The sequence below is a fragment of the Podarcis bocagei genome, assembly GCF_964188305.1.
Source record: "Podarcis bocagei genome assembly, chromosome: 13".
Taxonomy (NCBI): domain Eukaryota; kingdom Metazoa; phylum Chordata; class Lepidosauria; order Squamata; family Lacertidae; genus Podarcis; species Podarcis bocagei.
In genome coordinates, this window is record NC_138138.1 from 25,157,386 (window position 1) to 25,176,274 (window position 18,889).

General features: G+C 44.9%; 1 protein-coding gene across 3 annotated transcripts in view; it reads right to left on the minus strand.

The window, feature by feature from the left end:
* The window catches only part of STAT3 (signal transducer and activator of transcription 3), a gene marked incomplete at its 3' end in the record, with an annotated part of 42,133 nt that overhangs the window by 19,808 nt on the left and 3,436 nt on the right, over window positions 1–18,889 (minus strand). For all 3 annotated transcript variants that reach the window (XM_081166311.1, XM_081166310.1, XM_081166312.1), the window contains exon 2: window positions 1,750–1,899. In XM_081166311.1, the coding sequence (XP_081022437.1) occupies window positions 1,750–1,877 (128 nt within the window). In that variant the 5' untranslated portion in view covers window positions 1,878–1,899. The remainder of the gene's footprint in view (window positions 1–1,749; window positions 1,900–18,889) is intronic.

Consider the following 18,889-nt stretch of genomic DNA (forward strand, 5'->3'; position numbering starts at 1 on the left):
TGCTCCTTCTTCACACCAAGCCACGTCCGCACCACACATTTGAAGCGCTATTATACTACTTTAACACAGTCAAGCCTATTCCCCTCACAGAGCTACAATTCTGGATATTTCTGATATCCATATTTGGTTCTGATAATGTCAAAGTTGCAGATTCAATCACCGTTATGGGACAGCTGCATATTCCTGGATTGCAGGGGGTGGACGAAACGATCTTCAGGGCCCCTTTCAGCCCTACAATTCTGTATGGTTCTCAGAATTTAGCAATCAGTCCCCCTTCACAGGGAACCCTGGGAATTGTAGTTCTGGGTAAGGAATAGGGGCGCATAACAACTCTCTAAAGAACTACAGCTCCCATAATTATTTAGGAGAAGTCATGACTGTCTATAATGGCATCAGAGTGGGATTCCCATCCTCCTATGCCCCAACCAGCCAGCATTCTCAGGTCCTCATCGGGCTGGTTTGGGGTATCAACACTCACATCTTTATATTGTCCCCCTCCCCAAAGTGTTTTTTGTACTTCTGGACACTAACCCAAGCTTTGGCTTCATAATTAACAGCACCTCTCAGTCACAATGTTGGAAACGGAGGAGGCGATTCCGGAGGCCAGGAATCTCCTCTCAGTTTCATTCCACAAATGCCACTTCTTCCATTAGAAACAGGAAGCACAATTAATATCAGGAAGCTTCTGTATGTTTTTCAAGAGGCAAAAAGGTTTCTGGGAATTTCCAGCGAGTTTTGCAAGAACGGAATCAAGAGCAAACTCTCGCTCAAGAGAATACGCCCACAAAGTGAAGGTTCTTGGAAATCTCTGGATTTCAGCTATAAGCCACATTGCTTTATCATAATAAAGAATTTACAGGATGCCAATTGGAAGGTCATGATGGTTTGAGCATTTAGATCAGGGATTAGGAGCTTGTGTGTGTGCCCCCCCCCCATGATATTGTTGGATTCCAACTCCCATCATCCCTGCCCATTAATCGTGCTGGCTGGGCTTGATGGGAATTGGGAGTCCCAACAGCATCTGGAGGGCCAAAGATTCCCCACGCTTGATCTAGATCATTAAACCAGCAGCCTGTAGGTTAGGTTCAATCCCCAGAGCAGTTTTGCCTGGCCCTCAATGTCTCTCTGCAAAATATTGTTCAAGTTGGTGTTTTAAAAAAAAATGCAAGGAAGAAAGATTGCAAGGAAGAAATAACTCCACACTTTCATCATGTTACTTTTGGAGCAAACAGCACAACTCCTCCTCAGTGACCTCAGCTTCCTCCAGAGTGACCCTAGGAGCTAATCCTCATGGCTGACTTCTCTCCTTTCACTTTGATTGGCTCCAATCAGCACAAAGTGTGAGAAGACTTCTTCTCAGTGGCTGAAAAGCTCCCTCTTTCATACTGACTGGGCAGCACTAAGACTCTATAGAGATGGGAACCTTGCTTCAGTGGTGACCCTCCACCACTAAAAAGCCTCGTAACTTGATCATGCATATGGGGGTCAGTTTGCATAGTGCAATACATGCATGGCCATGCTCTGGGTCTCCAAGAAGAGAGAGGCTGAGCACCCCTGGGTCAACCCATTAAAGAATGGCATTTTACTGTGCAACAAAATTTGTTTCCATCAGAACACCCCCCTTTAATTTTTCCTATGTCAATTTGCAGAGCTCTGGCGTTAGGAAAGGATCTCACTCAAAGCCAGCCACTCAATTTCTCTGTGTGGGTGTACACAGGCACAAATACTGAGAAAAGTCCAATGGCTCACCAGTCCTGGCTCTCTATCCAGGGCGCAAGGAACTGCCGCAGCTCCATCGGAAAGCTGTCGCTGTAGAGCTGGTGGAGCTGCTCCAAATACCGGGTGTCCAGCTGCTGCAGCTGGTTCCACTGTGCCATCTTGGCCACTGAATCTGGAAACCTAGGAACACACAGAACATTTTTCTTTTTTACAAGCAAGTTGGTGCACCGGGCTATTTCCACCAAGATGGAACACTTCCTTTAAAAGTCGTAAATGCAATTGCAAACCAGCCTAAACTTAAAACACAAAGGGTTTCTAAATAAATAACTAAATAGACAGACATTCCTATTAGCGATTCATAAGTGTATTTTTTCATGTCAAGTTAAACTACATCCAGTTCTTTTTCTCAGAGTTTAGGTATGGGGAAACTTGGGCCGGGCGCTAAATGTAGCCCCTCTCACCGGTCCTTGGGACTCTTCCTGGCCACGCCCCCTCAGTAGCCCTGCTCTGTACAGAGTGCTTTCCCCTGACAGAATGGATCCTTGCACAATAATAATAATAATAATAATAATTTATTATTTATACCCCGCCCATCTGGCTGGGCCTCCCCAGCCACTCTGGGCGGCTTCCATAAAAACCAAAAATATAATAAGATATCACACGTTAAAAACTTCCCTGAACAGGGCTGCCTTAAGATGTCTCCTGAATGTCAGGTAGTTGTTTATCGCTTTGACATCTGCTGGAAGGGCGTTCCACAGGGCGGGCGCCACTACCAAGAAGGCCCTCCGCCTGGTTCCCTGTAGCTTTGCTTCTCGCAATGAGGGAACCGCCAGAAGGCCCTCGGCGCTGGACCTCAGCGTCCGGGCAGAATGATGGGGGTGGAGACGCTCCTTCAGGTATACTGGACCGAGGCCGTTTAGGGCTTTAAAGGTCAGCACCAACACTTTGAATTGTGCTCGGAAACGTACTGGGAGCCAATGCAGGTCTTTCAAGACTGGTGTTATATGGTCTCGGCAGCCGCTCCCAGTCACCAGTCTAGCTGCCGCATTCTGGATTAGTTGTAGTTTCCGAGTCACCTTCAAAGGTAGCCCCACGTAGAGTGCATTGCAGTAGTCCAAGCGGGAGATAACCAGAGCATGCACCACTCTGGCGAGACAATGACAATACTGTATCTCTTCCTTGTTTTGATGGAGGATGGAAAGGGCAATGTGTGTAAGACTTGTGCGGCTGGTAGATAGCCTCTACTGCAGGCTTCCTCAACCTCGGCCCTTCAGATGTTTTGGCCTACAACTCCCATGATCCCTAGCTAGCAGGACCAGAAGTCAGGGATGATGGGAACTGTAGTCTCAAAACATCTAGAGGGTCGAGGTTGAGGAAGTCTGCTTTACTGTATCAAGATAAAAGTCCCTTCCATTGTTTCTAACCACTTTTGTCTTAGAAACACCCACTTCTGGCTTGTGGCTCCTGCAAGGTTCTGTGAAAACTTCCAGGTAGAAAAAGGTCCCCTCCCCTGCCCTAGTCGCTCAGGATGATTAGTTCAATGACAGTACGAAACCGAAACCATGGCTTCTTAATGCATCAGCATGACGTCCTGCTTAATCTTTACTTCAGACCAGAGCTTGGTAGGGGTTTTCTTAGTGGTGGTGGGATTGTGCGGATTTATACATTAACTATGGTCTTGTTGCATTCTCCTTCCTTTCCTATTCTTCTCGCTGCTAATGTCTGTGAAGTAATTACCACAGATATGGTATATGTTTCCCCAGAAGCAGGGCAAGATGTTAATTTGTACTACGTTGTATCTGATACAGCTATCTGGTGCGCAAATCTGAAGATAACAACAGAAAGAAGCCACGCGAGCCTCCGAGAAACGGAAAATTACTTTCTGCCTTTAAGAAATGTCTGCCTAGATAATATATCAGTCCTGTAGCAGCACCTCAGCTTTGATCTTCAAAAGTGGCTTAAACATTCCACACAACAGTTGCGGCCCCTTCATCCATTTTCAACTGGAATCTCAGAGTCAGTGCAGATTTTACTGCAGCTACACAAATAACTCTGCTGACCCAAGTGGGGGAGATCTGCAAGGAATCCTGAGTCCTCCACAATTAACAACAGGGAGGCAAAATGGTTGCCTGGAGCCCCCCTTTGCTTCTCCCTATACTGTTCTTTTTCTTGTTCTTAAAGTTTTCTTCCTTTCTTCGGAAACTAAAAGAAGCAGAATAGCTTTGTAAAACAAATTTGTTTCTGTTTGCTCCGATTTTAAATATTGTATATTTAAATTGTTGGGACTCTGAGGTGAGAGGCAGGGTAAGAAACAACAACAAGAAGAAGAAGAAGATAAATAACCCTAAATGATAAACACATATGATTATTTGCATCCCAGAATTCACTTTCTTTAGCACAGAATTATCAGTGCAGAATTTTGGAGGCTGCCTCTGCATGTTGCTTTGTTTATACAATGTATAAAGCAGGGGGGTGTTATTGGGTTGTTGTTTTTATTTTGTTTATATATATATGGTGTTTTTAAGTTGATCTTTTCTGTGAACCGCCCTGAGACCTCCAGGTATAGGGTGGTATATAAATTCTATTATTATTATTATTATTATTATTATTATTATTATTATTATTATTATTATTATTATCAGACATACAGTGGTACCTCGGGTTACAAACACTTTGGATTACAAACGCTTCAGGTTACAAACCCCGCTAAACCGGAAGTAGTACCTTGGGTTATGAACTTTGCCCCAGGATGAGAATAGAAATCACATGGTGGCGGCGTGGCGGCAGCGGGAGGCCCCATTAGCGAAAGCACGCCTCAGGTTAAGAAAGGTTTCAGGTTAAGAACGGACCTCCCGAACGAATTAAGTTCGTAACCCGAGGTACCACTGTACGAGGTGGGAAAAGCTAACAATAATCCACAGCCAGATGTACGAACAATCTTGATTCTCTCCACCACTCCTGCTTTCCTGCATGCAAGATGACTTAGGCTGCAATCTCATATCCACTTTCCTGGGAGTAATCCCCACTGAATTTAAAGTGGGCATACTTCTGAATACAGATATATAGGTGTGAACTGCAAAAAATTCCTTTGCTGGGTCAGGCCACTTAGCTCAACACTCATTTTCAAGAGTGACCAGCCAGATGCCATAGGAAGCGCATGGGTTGAGTAGAATGTAACAGTCATGCCCTGTTCCAGGCTACCAACAATCAAGAGGTACATTGCCTCTATTCATGAGTCTCCATTTGGTTTACCAAGGCTAATATCAACTCACAGGCCTCTCTTTCATAAACTGGGACTTTTGTTGTTAGTGGTTTCTTAGTGATCGGAGACTGTCCCCTTGGTCCTAATGCAGCAACCAGGTTCCCTTCCTCCCAGCGCAAATTAGATTTGCTGCATCCAGCAGCCACTTCCCTCTAACGAAGGAAACAAGCCAAGGCAGCACACAGGAAATCCCGCTTTGCTTCAAAGAACAAATTGGGGACTTGTGGCAAGGCAGAACTCGGTGCAGAAGAAAACCAAGATCATGACACATGCGGAACAAGCAAATATTTGGCAAACCAACTGTGATGAAGAGCAGAGTTGCATGAGCTCCACTAGGGAAATCCCAAATGCTTGACCTCTGGAATTACTGGAGTAATTCAAGGGGAGTCTGAACTGCTAGGCCTGATAGAGATCTCAGCCTAACATAGCTTTTCCTCCAATCTCCAGACTCCCAACTATTTCCAAACCCAATGCTTAGGAATGATTGGAATTGGTAATCCAAAATTTAAAGGGTAGTATTCAACTAATTTCATTTAAATCACCCACTGAAACTGATGGAACATGATTTAGTTAGGTGCATTAATTACAACAGGTTTACTCTGAGTAAAACCTAATTGAATACCATCCTTGGAAGGCAGCAGATTGGGAAACCATGTTAAAGTGTTATCAAATTGTTTAGGTGGCCTCTATAACAATTTTTTCCCAATTCCTTTGACAGATGCTATGGAGTTTCATGGAGGCTGTCAATATATGTTCCGTTTTGGACAGGTTTCTGTTCCACCCGTTTTGGTAGCAGAACATTTTTCACCCAGAGCTATTTTTAATATTTGTGGTATGTCACTGGTGGCGTTCCCTCCTACCTCTTTCTTGTATGTGTGAAAATAAAAATAACATTTATACCACACATTGTCCTCCGACTCTTGGCAGGTTTTTGTGTGTCAGTTTTTAAGTGTACAACATATACAACATATGCCCAACTTTTATATGCCTGGAAGTCGCCATAGCGCTTAAACTGGAATCACAACTGACTGAGAGCAAGAGAGCTTATGTGGTCCCATTCATTCTCTCACTCAAACTCCACGATCAGAATACTATCTAGACTCATCTCCACGTACCCTGAGCACAATTCTGAGCACAATTCAAAGTGTTGGTGCTGACCTTTAAAGCCCTAAACAGCCTCAGCCCTGTATACCTGAAGGAGTGTCTCCACCCCCATAATTCAGGCCGGACACTGAGGTCCAGCTCTGAGGGCCTTCTGGCGGTTCCCTCACTGCGAGATGTGAGTTTACAGGGAACCAGGCTGAGGGCCTTCTCAGTAGTGGCGCCTGCCCTGTGGAACGCCCTCCCATCAGATGTCAAGGAAATGAAACAACTACCTGACTTTTAGAAGACATCTGAAGGCAGCCCTGTTTAGGGAAGTTTTTAATGTTTGATGTTTTATTGTGCTTTTAATTCTGTTGGGAGCCGCCCAGAGTGGCTAGGGAAATCCAGCCAGATGGGTGAAGTATAAATAATAAAATAATAATAATAATAATAATAATAATAATAATAATAATAATAATTAGTCAAGCAAAAGACACAGCACCAAACCCTCTAAGTCTGAGGCTTGGAAAGAATTTTGTCATCAAGACACACAGGCAACACAGTTCTCTCTTCCGCTTTGCATGGCAGGCAGCTCAAGTAGTCCTGCAACAACTTTCCACTTCTCTTCTGCAAGCTGATTAAAGAAGCCGCCCACTACCATCACCAAAAGTGCAAATAAAAGAAATCAAAGACAAAACTAATTGTTGACTGACACACATAGCCAGACAACAATGAAGAGAGTTTAGATAAACACTGGGGGAGACAGGTGTATGTGTATAGGTACTGAAAAGATATTTGCAGAAATGTGGGTGTGTATTCCTGAATGGCACTGCCTCATTGACAGCCAGCACTGTCAATCAACACAAAAAGTGAGTGACCAAACAGTTGCCCCAGGATACTAATCAGGAATCACTCCATGGTGGATGGAGCCAAAATGGGGCCACTAAGAAGCAAGAGGGAAATATAACGTTTGTGGGCACACAGAGGTTTGCAGAAGTTTATCTATTTTTGAGGATGTTCTTTTAAATTGAAGCGAAAACCAAAGCTGTAGCTTCAAAATGTTAAGAGTGTCAGTCAAAATAAATGGGAAATCGGAGTATAACGGGGTGTAGGGGGTGTGGCACTCTGTTTCATAACACAAGAGATAACATTGTTGGAAAAGGTGCCTGACCTGTACCTTCAAATGGAGCACCCCCATTATAAGTGATGACAAACTAAAGCGTTGTTCAAGGCTCAACTTGCCGTCTCCCCATTTAAACTCCACAACAACCCTGTGAGGTAGGTGAGGCTGAGAGGCAGTGCCTGGCCCAAGGTCACTCAGTGAGCTTCGTGGCCGAGTGGGGATTTGAACCCAAGTCCCCCAAGTCCAAGTACAGTGGTGCCCCGCAAGACGAATGCCTCGCAAGACGAAAAACTCGCTAGACGAAAGGGTTTTTCGGTTTTGCGTTGCTTCGCTAGACAAATTTCCCTATGGGCTTGCTTCGCAAGACGGAAACATCTTGCGCTTTTTTTAAAAAGCCGCTTGAAGAGGCGCAGTAGCGACGGACCGTGCTTCGCAAGATGAAAAACATCGCAAGACGAAAAGACTCGCGGAACGAATTCTTTTCATCTTGCGAGGCACCACTGTACCACACTCTTAACCGCTACGCTCTATATTTAGCATTTATGGAGCTCACTTCAAGTGTTCAAAGAGCCCAACATATTTTCTCTCAGTTTCTCAACAAGTTAGGTCAGCATTATTATTTCTGAAAGCTAGATGGTCGAGGTGAAATCTGGACCGGAGATTTCCCAGGAGCTAAGCAAACAGGCTTGTGCCCCTGGTCCTTACCCAAAAAGACATAGAATGTTCCAAGTGTGTGTATTTAACTCTTTTTACCTCACACTTCAGAATAACGGCGCAAAATTCGGTGAGGTAACAAACCTCATCTTGTTTTCAAAGAGAGGCCGCGTGAGGTGGGCAGCCCATACCAAAGCTTCTCTGTAGAGGGAAAACACAGGCAGGTCTTATGGCATGGCTTGAGGGCAAATGATACAGCTGCCTTGCTGAAGCTAAGCAAATTTTGAGCCTGTGCCTGGATGGGAGACATCTGAGGAGCCCCACGTATGCCGCCTTGAGTTCCATGAAAGAGGAGAAAAGGGAGGGGGCAGGGTTTCCTGTGCCTAATTCTAGTTCAGAATACCTGTGGATCTAGCCTGGTATAGTCCACTCTGACTGGCAGCAGCCTTCCAGGGCACCTGTTTCCCCCTTTTTAACTGGAAATGCCAGGGATTCAACCTGACACCTTGTAAAGGCCAAGAGGATGCACTACCGAGGAAGCCACAATCCTTCCTCCCCAGGAATATATATATATATAGCCTCTGTACCATTCACATTCCCCACACGGAGAATCTCACAAGAGGATGCCAGCCAGAGTTCTCCCGAGTTCAGATTTCTAAAGACGTCTTTCTCCTCTGTGGCAGTTAAAGTCAGCTTGGAAAGGGGAGGCGGACCTCGTCCTGGTAACATTCCCACGAAGTCTGGGTCCCATGGTGGGTATTACTGCCCATTGGGACTGGTAAGCTGGAAGGCAGGGAGACCAGCAGTAGACACAGCCCAGGCATGGGCAAACTCCGGCCCTCCAGATGTTTGGGACTACAATTCCCATCATCCCTGACCACTAGTCCTGTTAGCTAGGGATGATGGGAACTGTAGTCCCAAACATCTGGAGGGCCGGATTTTGCCTATGCCTGACATAGCCAATGTCAAGCACAGCCACCCACTGACTGCAAGTAGGAAGACAGGCAGGTGAGGGCCAGCTGAGAAGTTGGGGGGGGCAATGCCCTCATGGAACAGCCTCCATTGTGCAGCTGTATGTTGTTGCAACAGCCCACTGTGGAAACAGGCAGAGGAGCATGGTAAATGCAGGACATAATAGAAGCTTGTGGGATTTTTGGGGGGGTGGGAGAGATTCATGGAGGCCACATGCTGGAAGTCCTGGGGTAGGGCAGAACCATATGGGGAAAGAAGGGGGAAATATTCTGCTGTGACACTCTTAAAAAATGTTTTTTAAGGAGGTGGTAATGAAGTATAATGAACCACCTGGTTCACAAAAGCCTGTGATTGGGTTAGAGGATGTGCAGGGGACAGTCACAAAAGAGCTAGCATGCAAAGGGCTTTTTAAAAAGCTGAGAATTCTGAGATCATTTTAAAGTCTGTTCTGATATTTTGTTCCATCAGATATTCCTTCCTAAATTGGCAGTTGGGGAGGGGAGGAAATCTCAGCTGCCCAATGTAGGTTTTTTCAGATTTTAAAATTTATTTTAAATTTATTAATGAATTTATAACCCACGCTTCGATAAAAAAATGTGGCAGGCTGGAGCATATTTATCGTATTTTATTGTTGCAGTCGGAAATCTCTCCAAGGAGCTCAAGGGGACACTCATTTAATTCCCACAACAACCCTGTGAGGTAGGTTAGGCTGAGAGGCGGTGATTGACCCAAGGTCACCCAGTGAGTTCCATGACTCTGTGGGGATTTGAACCCTGGTCTCCCAGGTCCTAGTCCAATACTAACAATTACACTACTCCAGCTTGAGTGATGCCAGGCTAAGAAACAGGGGCAGTGGTTGCCGCTGGTCTGTGGTCCTTCCAGGCTCTGACTTTGAGTAAATACAGGATAGGAATAAAGTGTCACAGATATAGAGAATGTAAGGGAGCAATTGATAGGACATTGTGTGTGTGTACACACAGGAGACATATACAAGCACACATATAAATACACACACACACACACATCCTATCTTATATACATAAACATATATATAAATATTTTTCTTTCATAGAAAATTCTTGATTCCTGTTCTCTTTCTCTCTCTGCAGCATCAAAAAATCTGAAAAACCCAGCCTGTGTGTGGTTGTATCCAAACCCAATGAATACTAATTACTGTATAGAATATATGCAAAAAGTCCAGAGTTACAAGAACAGGGAGGAGTTTTAAGATGCTATTAAGAGTTCATAGTAGCACTAACAATTATTGGCTCAAATAAATCACATTTGGGACTGAGCCAACACCTCAACCTCTTGCTTTTCAGAGTAACACAGGGGGGGAAAGAAAAAGAGAGAGGCTGACATACATTTAAAAAAACCCACAGGATTGTAGAGAAACAATGTGTGTGTGTGGCATTTTGAATACTTGTAAAAAAGCGCAACATAAGGCAATTATGCAATTACTTCCTCCAGTACAGCAGTTTTTTGCAGTGATGATTTCATTTTGGCTAGCCTGCTCCTCCTGTCAAATTACAAATTAAAATGAACAGAGGTGACAAGATAGGAAGATACAGGATCACTTGGCACGTATTCAAGTGACAAAATGCCCTTAACACATCCGCATTCGTAAAACGGCAGCATTGCTTGGAAAATTATTTGACAGGTCATGGTTTCGGTAAGTGTCCTCTGGTTTCAATTTATGCAGGTAACTGACTTAAAAAGAGCTGCTATTCTCAAACGCTCGTGAAAGGCCACATTTTGCATTTGTGGGTCTGGAGTGACAAAATAATTCTTGCCTAATTTGCAAGTATCAGCCACAGAGTAAATTGCTTGCATCTGTTCTGGACAGAAGCCATAGTCAACCCCCATAAACTAATTAATCTGCTGAATTGCAAAAAAAAGATGCTATGCAAATAACAAGTAACTTCATTTGTTTGTTTGTATTAAGATGCCAACAGATTTTGGCTGGCCTTGGCTGTTTAACAAGATATATTATTTCAGTTACCCATAATGTATTTGCTTTAAAAGTTTGTCTGGCTTTATCTGTGCTTTAATAATTATTTTATGTGTGTTTGTTTTTTAATTGTTTTGCAGATTTTAGCTGGGTTAGCTACATTTTATTTGTACACCACTTTGGGGAGCTCTTAGATTAAGCGGCTTATAAATCTTCTAAATAAATACAGTTGACTCGAAAGTTGCGTGATCACAGTTTTATGCACTTGGCGGCTGGCCAGCATACCCATCACACAAATTACCATATTTTTTGCTCTATAACAGTGTTTCCCAACCGGTGTTCCGCGGCACACAAGTGTGCCGTGAGACGTTGGCTGGTGTGCCGTGGGAGGGAGGCGGGCGAGTCGGGCGGTGAGAGGCGGCGGCGGCGAGGACCCGCGTCGAGCCGGGGGCGGCTCCGCGGTGGTGGTGCCGAGGTTTCTCTCTCCATTCTCCCCTCACACACACACAGGATCAGCTGACAGGACCCAGCCAATGGGGCGGCGGCGGGGCAGCGCGTGCAAAAGGGAGGAGCGCGAGACAGCGGACGAGGAGGAGGCCGGCATGTCCGGGCAGCAGCAGCAACAACAGCAGCAGCAACTCCCGGCGACGGCTCCTCAAGCCCCGGGCAACCCTACTCCCTCACCGGCCTCGGCCGCCCTCCTGCTCCACCCGCCGCCGCCTCCCCCGCCGCCGCCGGCCACCTCGGCCCCGCCGCCGCCCCCTCCTCCGCCCGCTATCGCCGCCACCACCACAACAGCCGCCGCCGCCTCAGCTGCCGCCGTCCCTCAGTCCCTCGCTTTGCTGCCTCCTCCCCCCCCACCCCCAAAGCTTGGAGGTTCCCCGGCAAGGGGGAGGGGAAAAAATTGAAAACTTTCACTTTCGTGCGTCCCTCCCGGCGTGACGCTGCGCGCTGACGTCACGGGGCTGTAATGGTGGTGTGCCGCGAGATTTTTTTCATCAAACAAGTGTGCCTTTGCCCAAAAAAGGTTGGGAAACACTGCTCTATAAGACTCACTTTTCCCTCCTAAAAAGTAAGGAGAAATGTGTGTGAGTCTTATGGAGCGAATGCAGGCTGCGCAACTATCCCAGAAGCCAGAACAGCAAGAGGGATTGCTGCTTTCACTGCATAGCGATCCCTCTTGCTGTTCTGGCTTCTGAGATTCAGAATATTTTTTTTCTTGTTCTCCTCCTCCAAAAACTAGGTGCGTCTTGTGGTCTGGTGCGTCTTATAGAGCAAAAAATACGGTGAACACATGCAAGGTGTTTACCAGGCCCTGGAAAGGTCTTGTGTAAACTCTGGAGGCCTTTGTGACATCTCACAAAGGCCTCCAGGTGAGTGTCTCCCAGAGCCTGGTAAGCAAGACAGAGTGCTTAAAAGCTCTTTTTGCTGGGGTTTGCTGCTGTTTGTTTATCTTACTGCATTTCTATCCCACCTTTCCTCCAAAGAGTTCTAGGTGGCATACATCGTTTGTTGAGCTTTTTTGGCAAACAAACAGTTTTTGCCCTATTTTTTTAAGGAAAATAGCAAAAAAATGACACTGCCAACACAGGTTGCCATATGTCTGGATTTTCCCGAGCATTTTTAGTGATTTCCACCCAGACACTGCTTTCGACTGCAGTATTCTGGATAAGTCTGGGATATTCTGGACGTATGGCAACCCTAAGTTTTCATCCTCTTCATTTAAACTGCACAACAACCCTGTGAGGTAGGTTAGACTAAAAGGGTGTGTTTGCCCAAAGTGAGCTTCATAGCTGAGTGGAGGTTTGAACCCTGGTCTCCCAAGTCTTAGTCAGACACTCTCACCATTACACCAAACAGATGCTCCTCCACGCGTACCTCCTAGGAAGTAAACAAACTAGCACATCCATTTTTCAGTTCTAGTTTTCCAGTTACGGAATTAAAATATTTCCATTTAAATAAATTTTATTGTATATAGCCAAAGACCTTTGTAATGGACGGCAGGTTGTCCAGAATTAAAATGAGATAGCTTTTTTTAAAAAAAGTAATTCCCCACCAGCTCTTTGCTGTGGTGCGATTCACGCCAGCACCTCATTCCGTCACATCTGCAGAACAGACGGACTTTTGGCAAACCTTCCACATTTACCAAGTCACGTTTACTTTCACCCACATTCAAAAAGCCCCCTCAGAGCACGAAATGAAACAAAACTCACAGGACACGCCACCCCCACCCCCCAACAACACTGTACCTTTACAGTCTTGACCGGTAAGCACGGGATGAATTCTCAATCTCTGTTCTCATTCGCCCCCAAAGCCAGCCTCCAGCAACTCCCTTGGAAAGCAGGAAAGGGGCTTACGGGAAACACAGGAGGCAGACTCTGCTGGGAACTGCCCCAGAGACAAGGAAGTTGCCTTCAGATTTGTTCCACGCACAGGTCATTTGGAAGCTAGCTATGAAGCCCGGGAGGAAAGAACTGTTATTTGTCTGTTCCGATCTTTCAGTTTCCTGAGGGTCAAGAATCATTTGAAATAAGTTGTCGGCAGGCAAGGGAGAGGGTAGACATTTCAGTCTCAAAGAACAACCACCACCATGGCACAATTCAGAGCTGTCTTCTTTTTTCAAACCATGAATGGAAAGTGAAAGAAGCCAGCAGTCTGCACAGTGGATCAGGAAATGCTTTTGATTCCCCATTGCAAACAGCAGACTCATCATGCTTGCACAAAAGCGAAGCTGGGCCGAGAGAAAGATTTTAAAGCAGCAGGATTTCCCCAGCCGGCTGAGTCTGATGCGATTTGTAGTGCAAAGTACTGGGAGGTTGGGGAAAGGCTGGTGGCACATAGCCAATCCATAACATAAATTCTCCGAGTGGCTCACAAAACAAATACAACTATTAAAATACTGTATCAAACAAAAACTATTAAAATTTAAAAGCGCAATTAAGACACTTGACTTGCCATGTTTTGTTTTTTTGTTTTGTTTTTAAATATATGCATGAAATTTGTGCCTTGTCTGGTTTGGATGTAACACAGCAAGAACATGCATATAGGTACAGGTGCCTAGGGAAAAAGCTGACTGCTTCACTCCTCCCCTGGTTCTGATGCTGTCAGGCTACCCAGAGCAAAGCCGTGATTTGGCTCAGAGCTCTACGTGAACCCAAGTGGCTCCAAGGTTTGTACTTAGTTAACTGCCCATGGTCTGTTTAGTCCAGCCAGGTAGTTCAGCGGCAGGATTGTGGGGTGGAAGGTAGTGAAGTGGCTGCAATTGTTCACTAAGCTATGGTTTGGGCTTAGCATTACAGTTATACCTTGGATCCCAAATGCCTTGCAAGTCGAATGTTTTGGCTCCCGAACGCTACAAACCCGGAAGTGAGTGTTCCAGTTTGCAAACGTTCTTTGGAACCCAATGTCCGACGGGGCTTCCGATTGGCTGCAGGAGCCGCGCCTTGGTTTCTGAATGTTCTGGAAGTCAAAGAGACTTCTGAAACCGATTCCATTCAACTTCCAAGGTACCACTGTATAAGCAAACGAGGCCAGTGAGCTAGAAGGTGTCCATAAAGATGGGGTCCCCAAGAGAAACACCACTTCTAACAGTGGTTACAGGCCCTGTGAACTTTCTGCACATGGCTGTTAATAATCTGAATCTGCAGGGATCTCATCTGTCAACTTGCCCCATGCTTTCTTCATGCGGTTGAAGGAGCAGGATGAGGCAGGGTGCTGATAAATGTCCTCTGAGATACAATAGGCTGTTCGATAAGATGGGCCATTGGCCTGCTGCAGCAGGACTCTTCATAGGCTTAAAACAGAGAGAGAGAGAGAGGCAGAACAGAAACCACATACACCAAGAAAGAATTGAAAGCACTTCTGCACGTGGAGGAAGATAATGCAGCTTTGAATGCACTGGCCACTTCTCACTTTGAGAAACGTTTCCTGTGCACATGGCTAGGGAACCACTAAAAGCAAAGTGCTGGGAGAACCACAACAAGCAAAGAAAACTCAAAGCATTTGTTTCGAAATAAAGACAGCCACTGAACTTTCTGCCTCTCCTAGTTGAATGACACTTCTCTACTCATTTGAAGGGATGGACTCTGGGATTCTCGCCGTTTCTGTGAGAAACATTATGGCACACCTTTCTGAGCACCCTGGGAAACTCAGAATACAAATTAAATACTGACATATTGTCAAAGAAGATGCTACAGACCTGGATATCTATTCTGGAGAAGCCAAGACTTGAGGGGTGTGGTGGCTGCAGTGTGAAATCCCTTCAGGTAATGAAGGAGTGATATGACAAAGCCTTGTTCTCTCCGCCCCAAAGGGCAGGATTAGATTTTGGATGAACATTAAAAGGTTCTTCATGATAAGATCAGTTTGATGCTGGAAACTGTTGCCTGGCAGGTGGGCTGGCTCTCTCTCTCTCTCTGGAGATATTATCATAAATATTACAAATATTACAATTTATTACCCATCCTTCACCCTAAGGTGCCAGGCTAAGGTACAACAATTAAAATGCAATACTGATGTTAAAACACAGTATTGCACAACATTGAGATCCAGCATTGAGGGCCTTCTGGCGGTTCCCTCTTTGCGAGAAGTGAGGTTACAGGGAACCAGACAGAGGGCCTTCTTGGTAGTGGCGCCCGCCCTGTGGAACGCTCTCCCATCAGATGTGATGGAAATAAGCAGCTATCTTATCTTTAAAAGACATCTGAAGGCAGCCCTGCTTAGCGAAGTTTTTAATATTTAATGCTGTATTCTTTTAACACTCAATTGGGAGCCGCCCAGAGTGGCTGGGGAAACTCAGCCAGATGGGGGGGTATTATTATTATTATTATTATTATTATTATTATTATTATTATTATTAAAAGCAGTTCAAAACCACCAACAATCGCAGAAACAAGCTGGGTCCTAAAAATAAGACATAAAAGGGTAAAGGTAAAGGACCCCTGACAGTTAAGTCCAGTTGTGAATGACTCTTGGGTTGGGGTGCTCATCTCGCATTACTGGCCGAGGGAGCCGACGTCTGTCTGCAGACAGTTTTTCCAGGTCATGTGGCCAGCATGACTAAGCCACTTCTGGCGAAACCAGAGCAGCGCATGGAAAAGCCGTTTACCTTCCTGCCGGAGTGGTACCTATTTATCTACTTGAACTTTGACGTGCTTTCGAACTGCTAGGTTGGCAGGAGCTGGGACCGAGCAATGGGAGCTCACCCTGTCGCAGGGATTCAAACCGCCGATCTTCCGATCGGCAATCCCCAGGCTCAGTGGTTTAGACCACAGCACCATCCACGTCCCAAAAAAATAAGACATCAAGTGTCAAAAGCCACAGTGAAGAGGCATGTCTTCAGCATTCACCAAAAGCTCCATGTTGAAGGTGCCAGACACACCTCTGTGGGGAAGGAAGTTCTACAGATGAGGAGCTGCCACAGAAAATGTCCTCTCCTGGCCTGTCAGCCTGAGATCTTCAATCAGCGGCTGGGCAGTCACCTATTCATAGAATAAGAGAACTGTATGATTGGAAGGTACCCATAGATTTACCAAGCCCAACACCCTGTGATGCAGGAATCCTGCCCAGTTGTCCCTGGGTGGGCTCGAACCACCAACCTTCTGGTTAAGAGCCAAGCATACTGACCCACTGTGCCACCTGAGATATGGGGCGCTCTAGCTCTGAATGTCCTCCATGGTGCAGGGTGTGTGTGGGCTACAAGGCACTCTCCAACTCTACAAGTTAGGTAGAATAAAGCAGTGCATGGAATGCAGGGGCCAGGGAGGTGCCGAGTGCAAAAGCACTTCGCTTGCTGAAAACCCTCCGACGCTGCCATTAAGAAGCAGAGGTTCTCCTGTTAATTAGAGCTTAATTTGGACTAAAGTACAGGCACGTGCTAGAAGAGATAAGATCACAAACGGTGGAACAAACCAACTGCAAGGATTTAAGGTTTGAACTTGAGATAAGACTTCATTTGGTGCAAAAGACTGGGGGGGGAGCCTACAGTTTATTTAAAGTTTTCTTTTCCACATTTATGATTCAGCAACCCTCCTCTGAATGTTAGTTCAAATTACTGTATATTTGTTCAAGCGAGGATGGAAGAAACAGGATTATAAACATGGAATATAACATTAAATGGAACTGTGTGTGTAAAAGGGGGGGAGGGAGGGAAGCTCTATTTTGCAAAAGGTTTACGGTGGAAACTTAGAGCTGACTCTTCCCCACCCTTTATTATTTACAAAGTGAATAATGCTAAGAGGACATAGAATTTAATTTTATTGGAAGTGTAATTGCTCATATATCTTCAGCAGGAAGGAAGGATGGAAGGAGTCTGTGAACTGCCAAGTAGCTGCTAAGGTTCTTTATTGAATCATCTGCAGTTCGACAGACCGCTCTTCTTCCCAGGCTGAGAAGGAAAATGGTGGCAACAGTTTATTTACTGGGACAGAGTGACTTTTGCAGCTGTTGTTAAAGTTCTCGGTATAAAACAACGACGCATGGGACAGAGCAATGGAGAAATTACTGAAACGACAATGGGATATCAGCTCTGCCAAAGGCATGACGGATAACAGCAACAACCAGGGGAAAGAAAGACATAACATCTTATAAGGACAGGAAGAAACACCATGGACAAAATAATTGCCACACACAGGAAGAACACGGCTATAGTTTGAGTTCCTCACTTGCAGTTTTATAAATCATTTAATGTGCCAACACGAATAAAAGTTATTAATATTGCCGTTGTTGTATAAGGGATTTTTATTGTGACCAGAATGTAATTTAACCTGATAAGATTTTGGAACACAGAAATAAAGAAAATTATCAAACCATCAAATCTAGCACGCGGAGAGCCACTTTAACTAAATTATATACTGGTAATTCAGTATTTTAATTATTTGTATTAATAATTGTATTAAAATTGCTATTGTTATAATGAGGCTATTATTGGGCTGTAATTGAAAACTAATAAAAATTATTACAAAACAAAAATCATACAGCACTAAAACAGACAATAAAATTTGTTATATTACTATGCAAAAAATACAAAAAAATAGTTGGGGGTAGGTAAGGGATGGGGCTATGGACTCCCTGGATGCATTCTATGGGTCCTCGGACCCCTAATAAGGAACCACTGGTCTAAGATAAATTTAATTATTGTAAAGATATGTTATTTTGCTGGATTTTATACATGTGCATTTAAAAAAAGACAAAACAGCATGGGATTAAAACTTAAGATGCAGAAGTATGTCCTGAACATAGGCACAAAATTTCATTTCAATACCTGTTTGCAGGATTATCACAAAACATATGGAGCAAAAGCTTTTGGTTTAACTAAGGGCCTCACTTTACTACAACATATATGCCTCTGACAAAGGACTCATCAGAAATCCCGACTTCCAAGCAGGACCAGTTCTTAATAGCTGGCAGACTGTGTCAGACTATTAAAAGCCAGATTTGACACATTGAGTGTAGTTCCCCCCACCCCCAGTCGAATAAATGCTCCCATTTCCATTTATTTTGGGGAAAGAATTAAAATGAAAGCAAAGTTGTTTTGCATGTGTGACCTTTAACAAGTTTCATTTGTTCCACGTAGCCAAGGGCTTTGTGCTGGATCATGATGGATTATTACGCTTACAGAATAGCTGTTCTGATCTTTATAACCAAGCTCCTGTATAAGATGTCTCTTCTTTCGCACCTTGCTTCTATAAACACAGGCCAGAGACAAACACTGCACTGTGGTTTTGACATTGGAGACGCCAGCTGGGAGAACAGCAGCAGCAGCAGCAGCAGCAGGAGTCAGCCAGGAATCATAAAACTGACTTACTGCAAACCAGAGGGGGGTGGGGAAGCGGGGGAGAAAGAGACAGAGAAAGAATACTGGTTCTCAGCAAACACCTCACAGTCAACATCATGGAAGTCAGGGCACTGGAACATCAATATCAGACCCTCCAAGTGCCCCTTTTTTCTGGGGACAGTCCCAGATTTACAGAAGCCGACCTGGTTTTTTATTTGATCCTGGAATGTTCCACTTTTCCTTAGGACGTTCCTATTTTCATAGGAGAAATGCTGGAGGGTATGCGACCCCTAAGTCAAGGAGATAAGTAACTATACAACCTATTTACAAGACATCTGAAGGCAGCCCTGT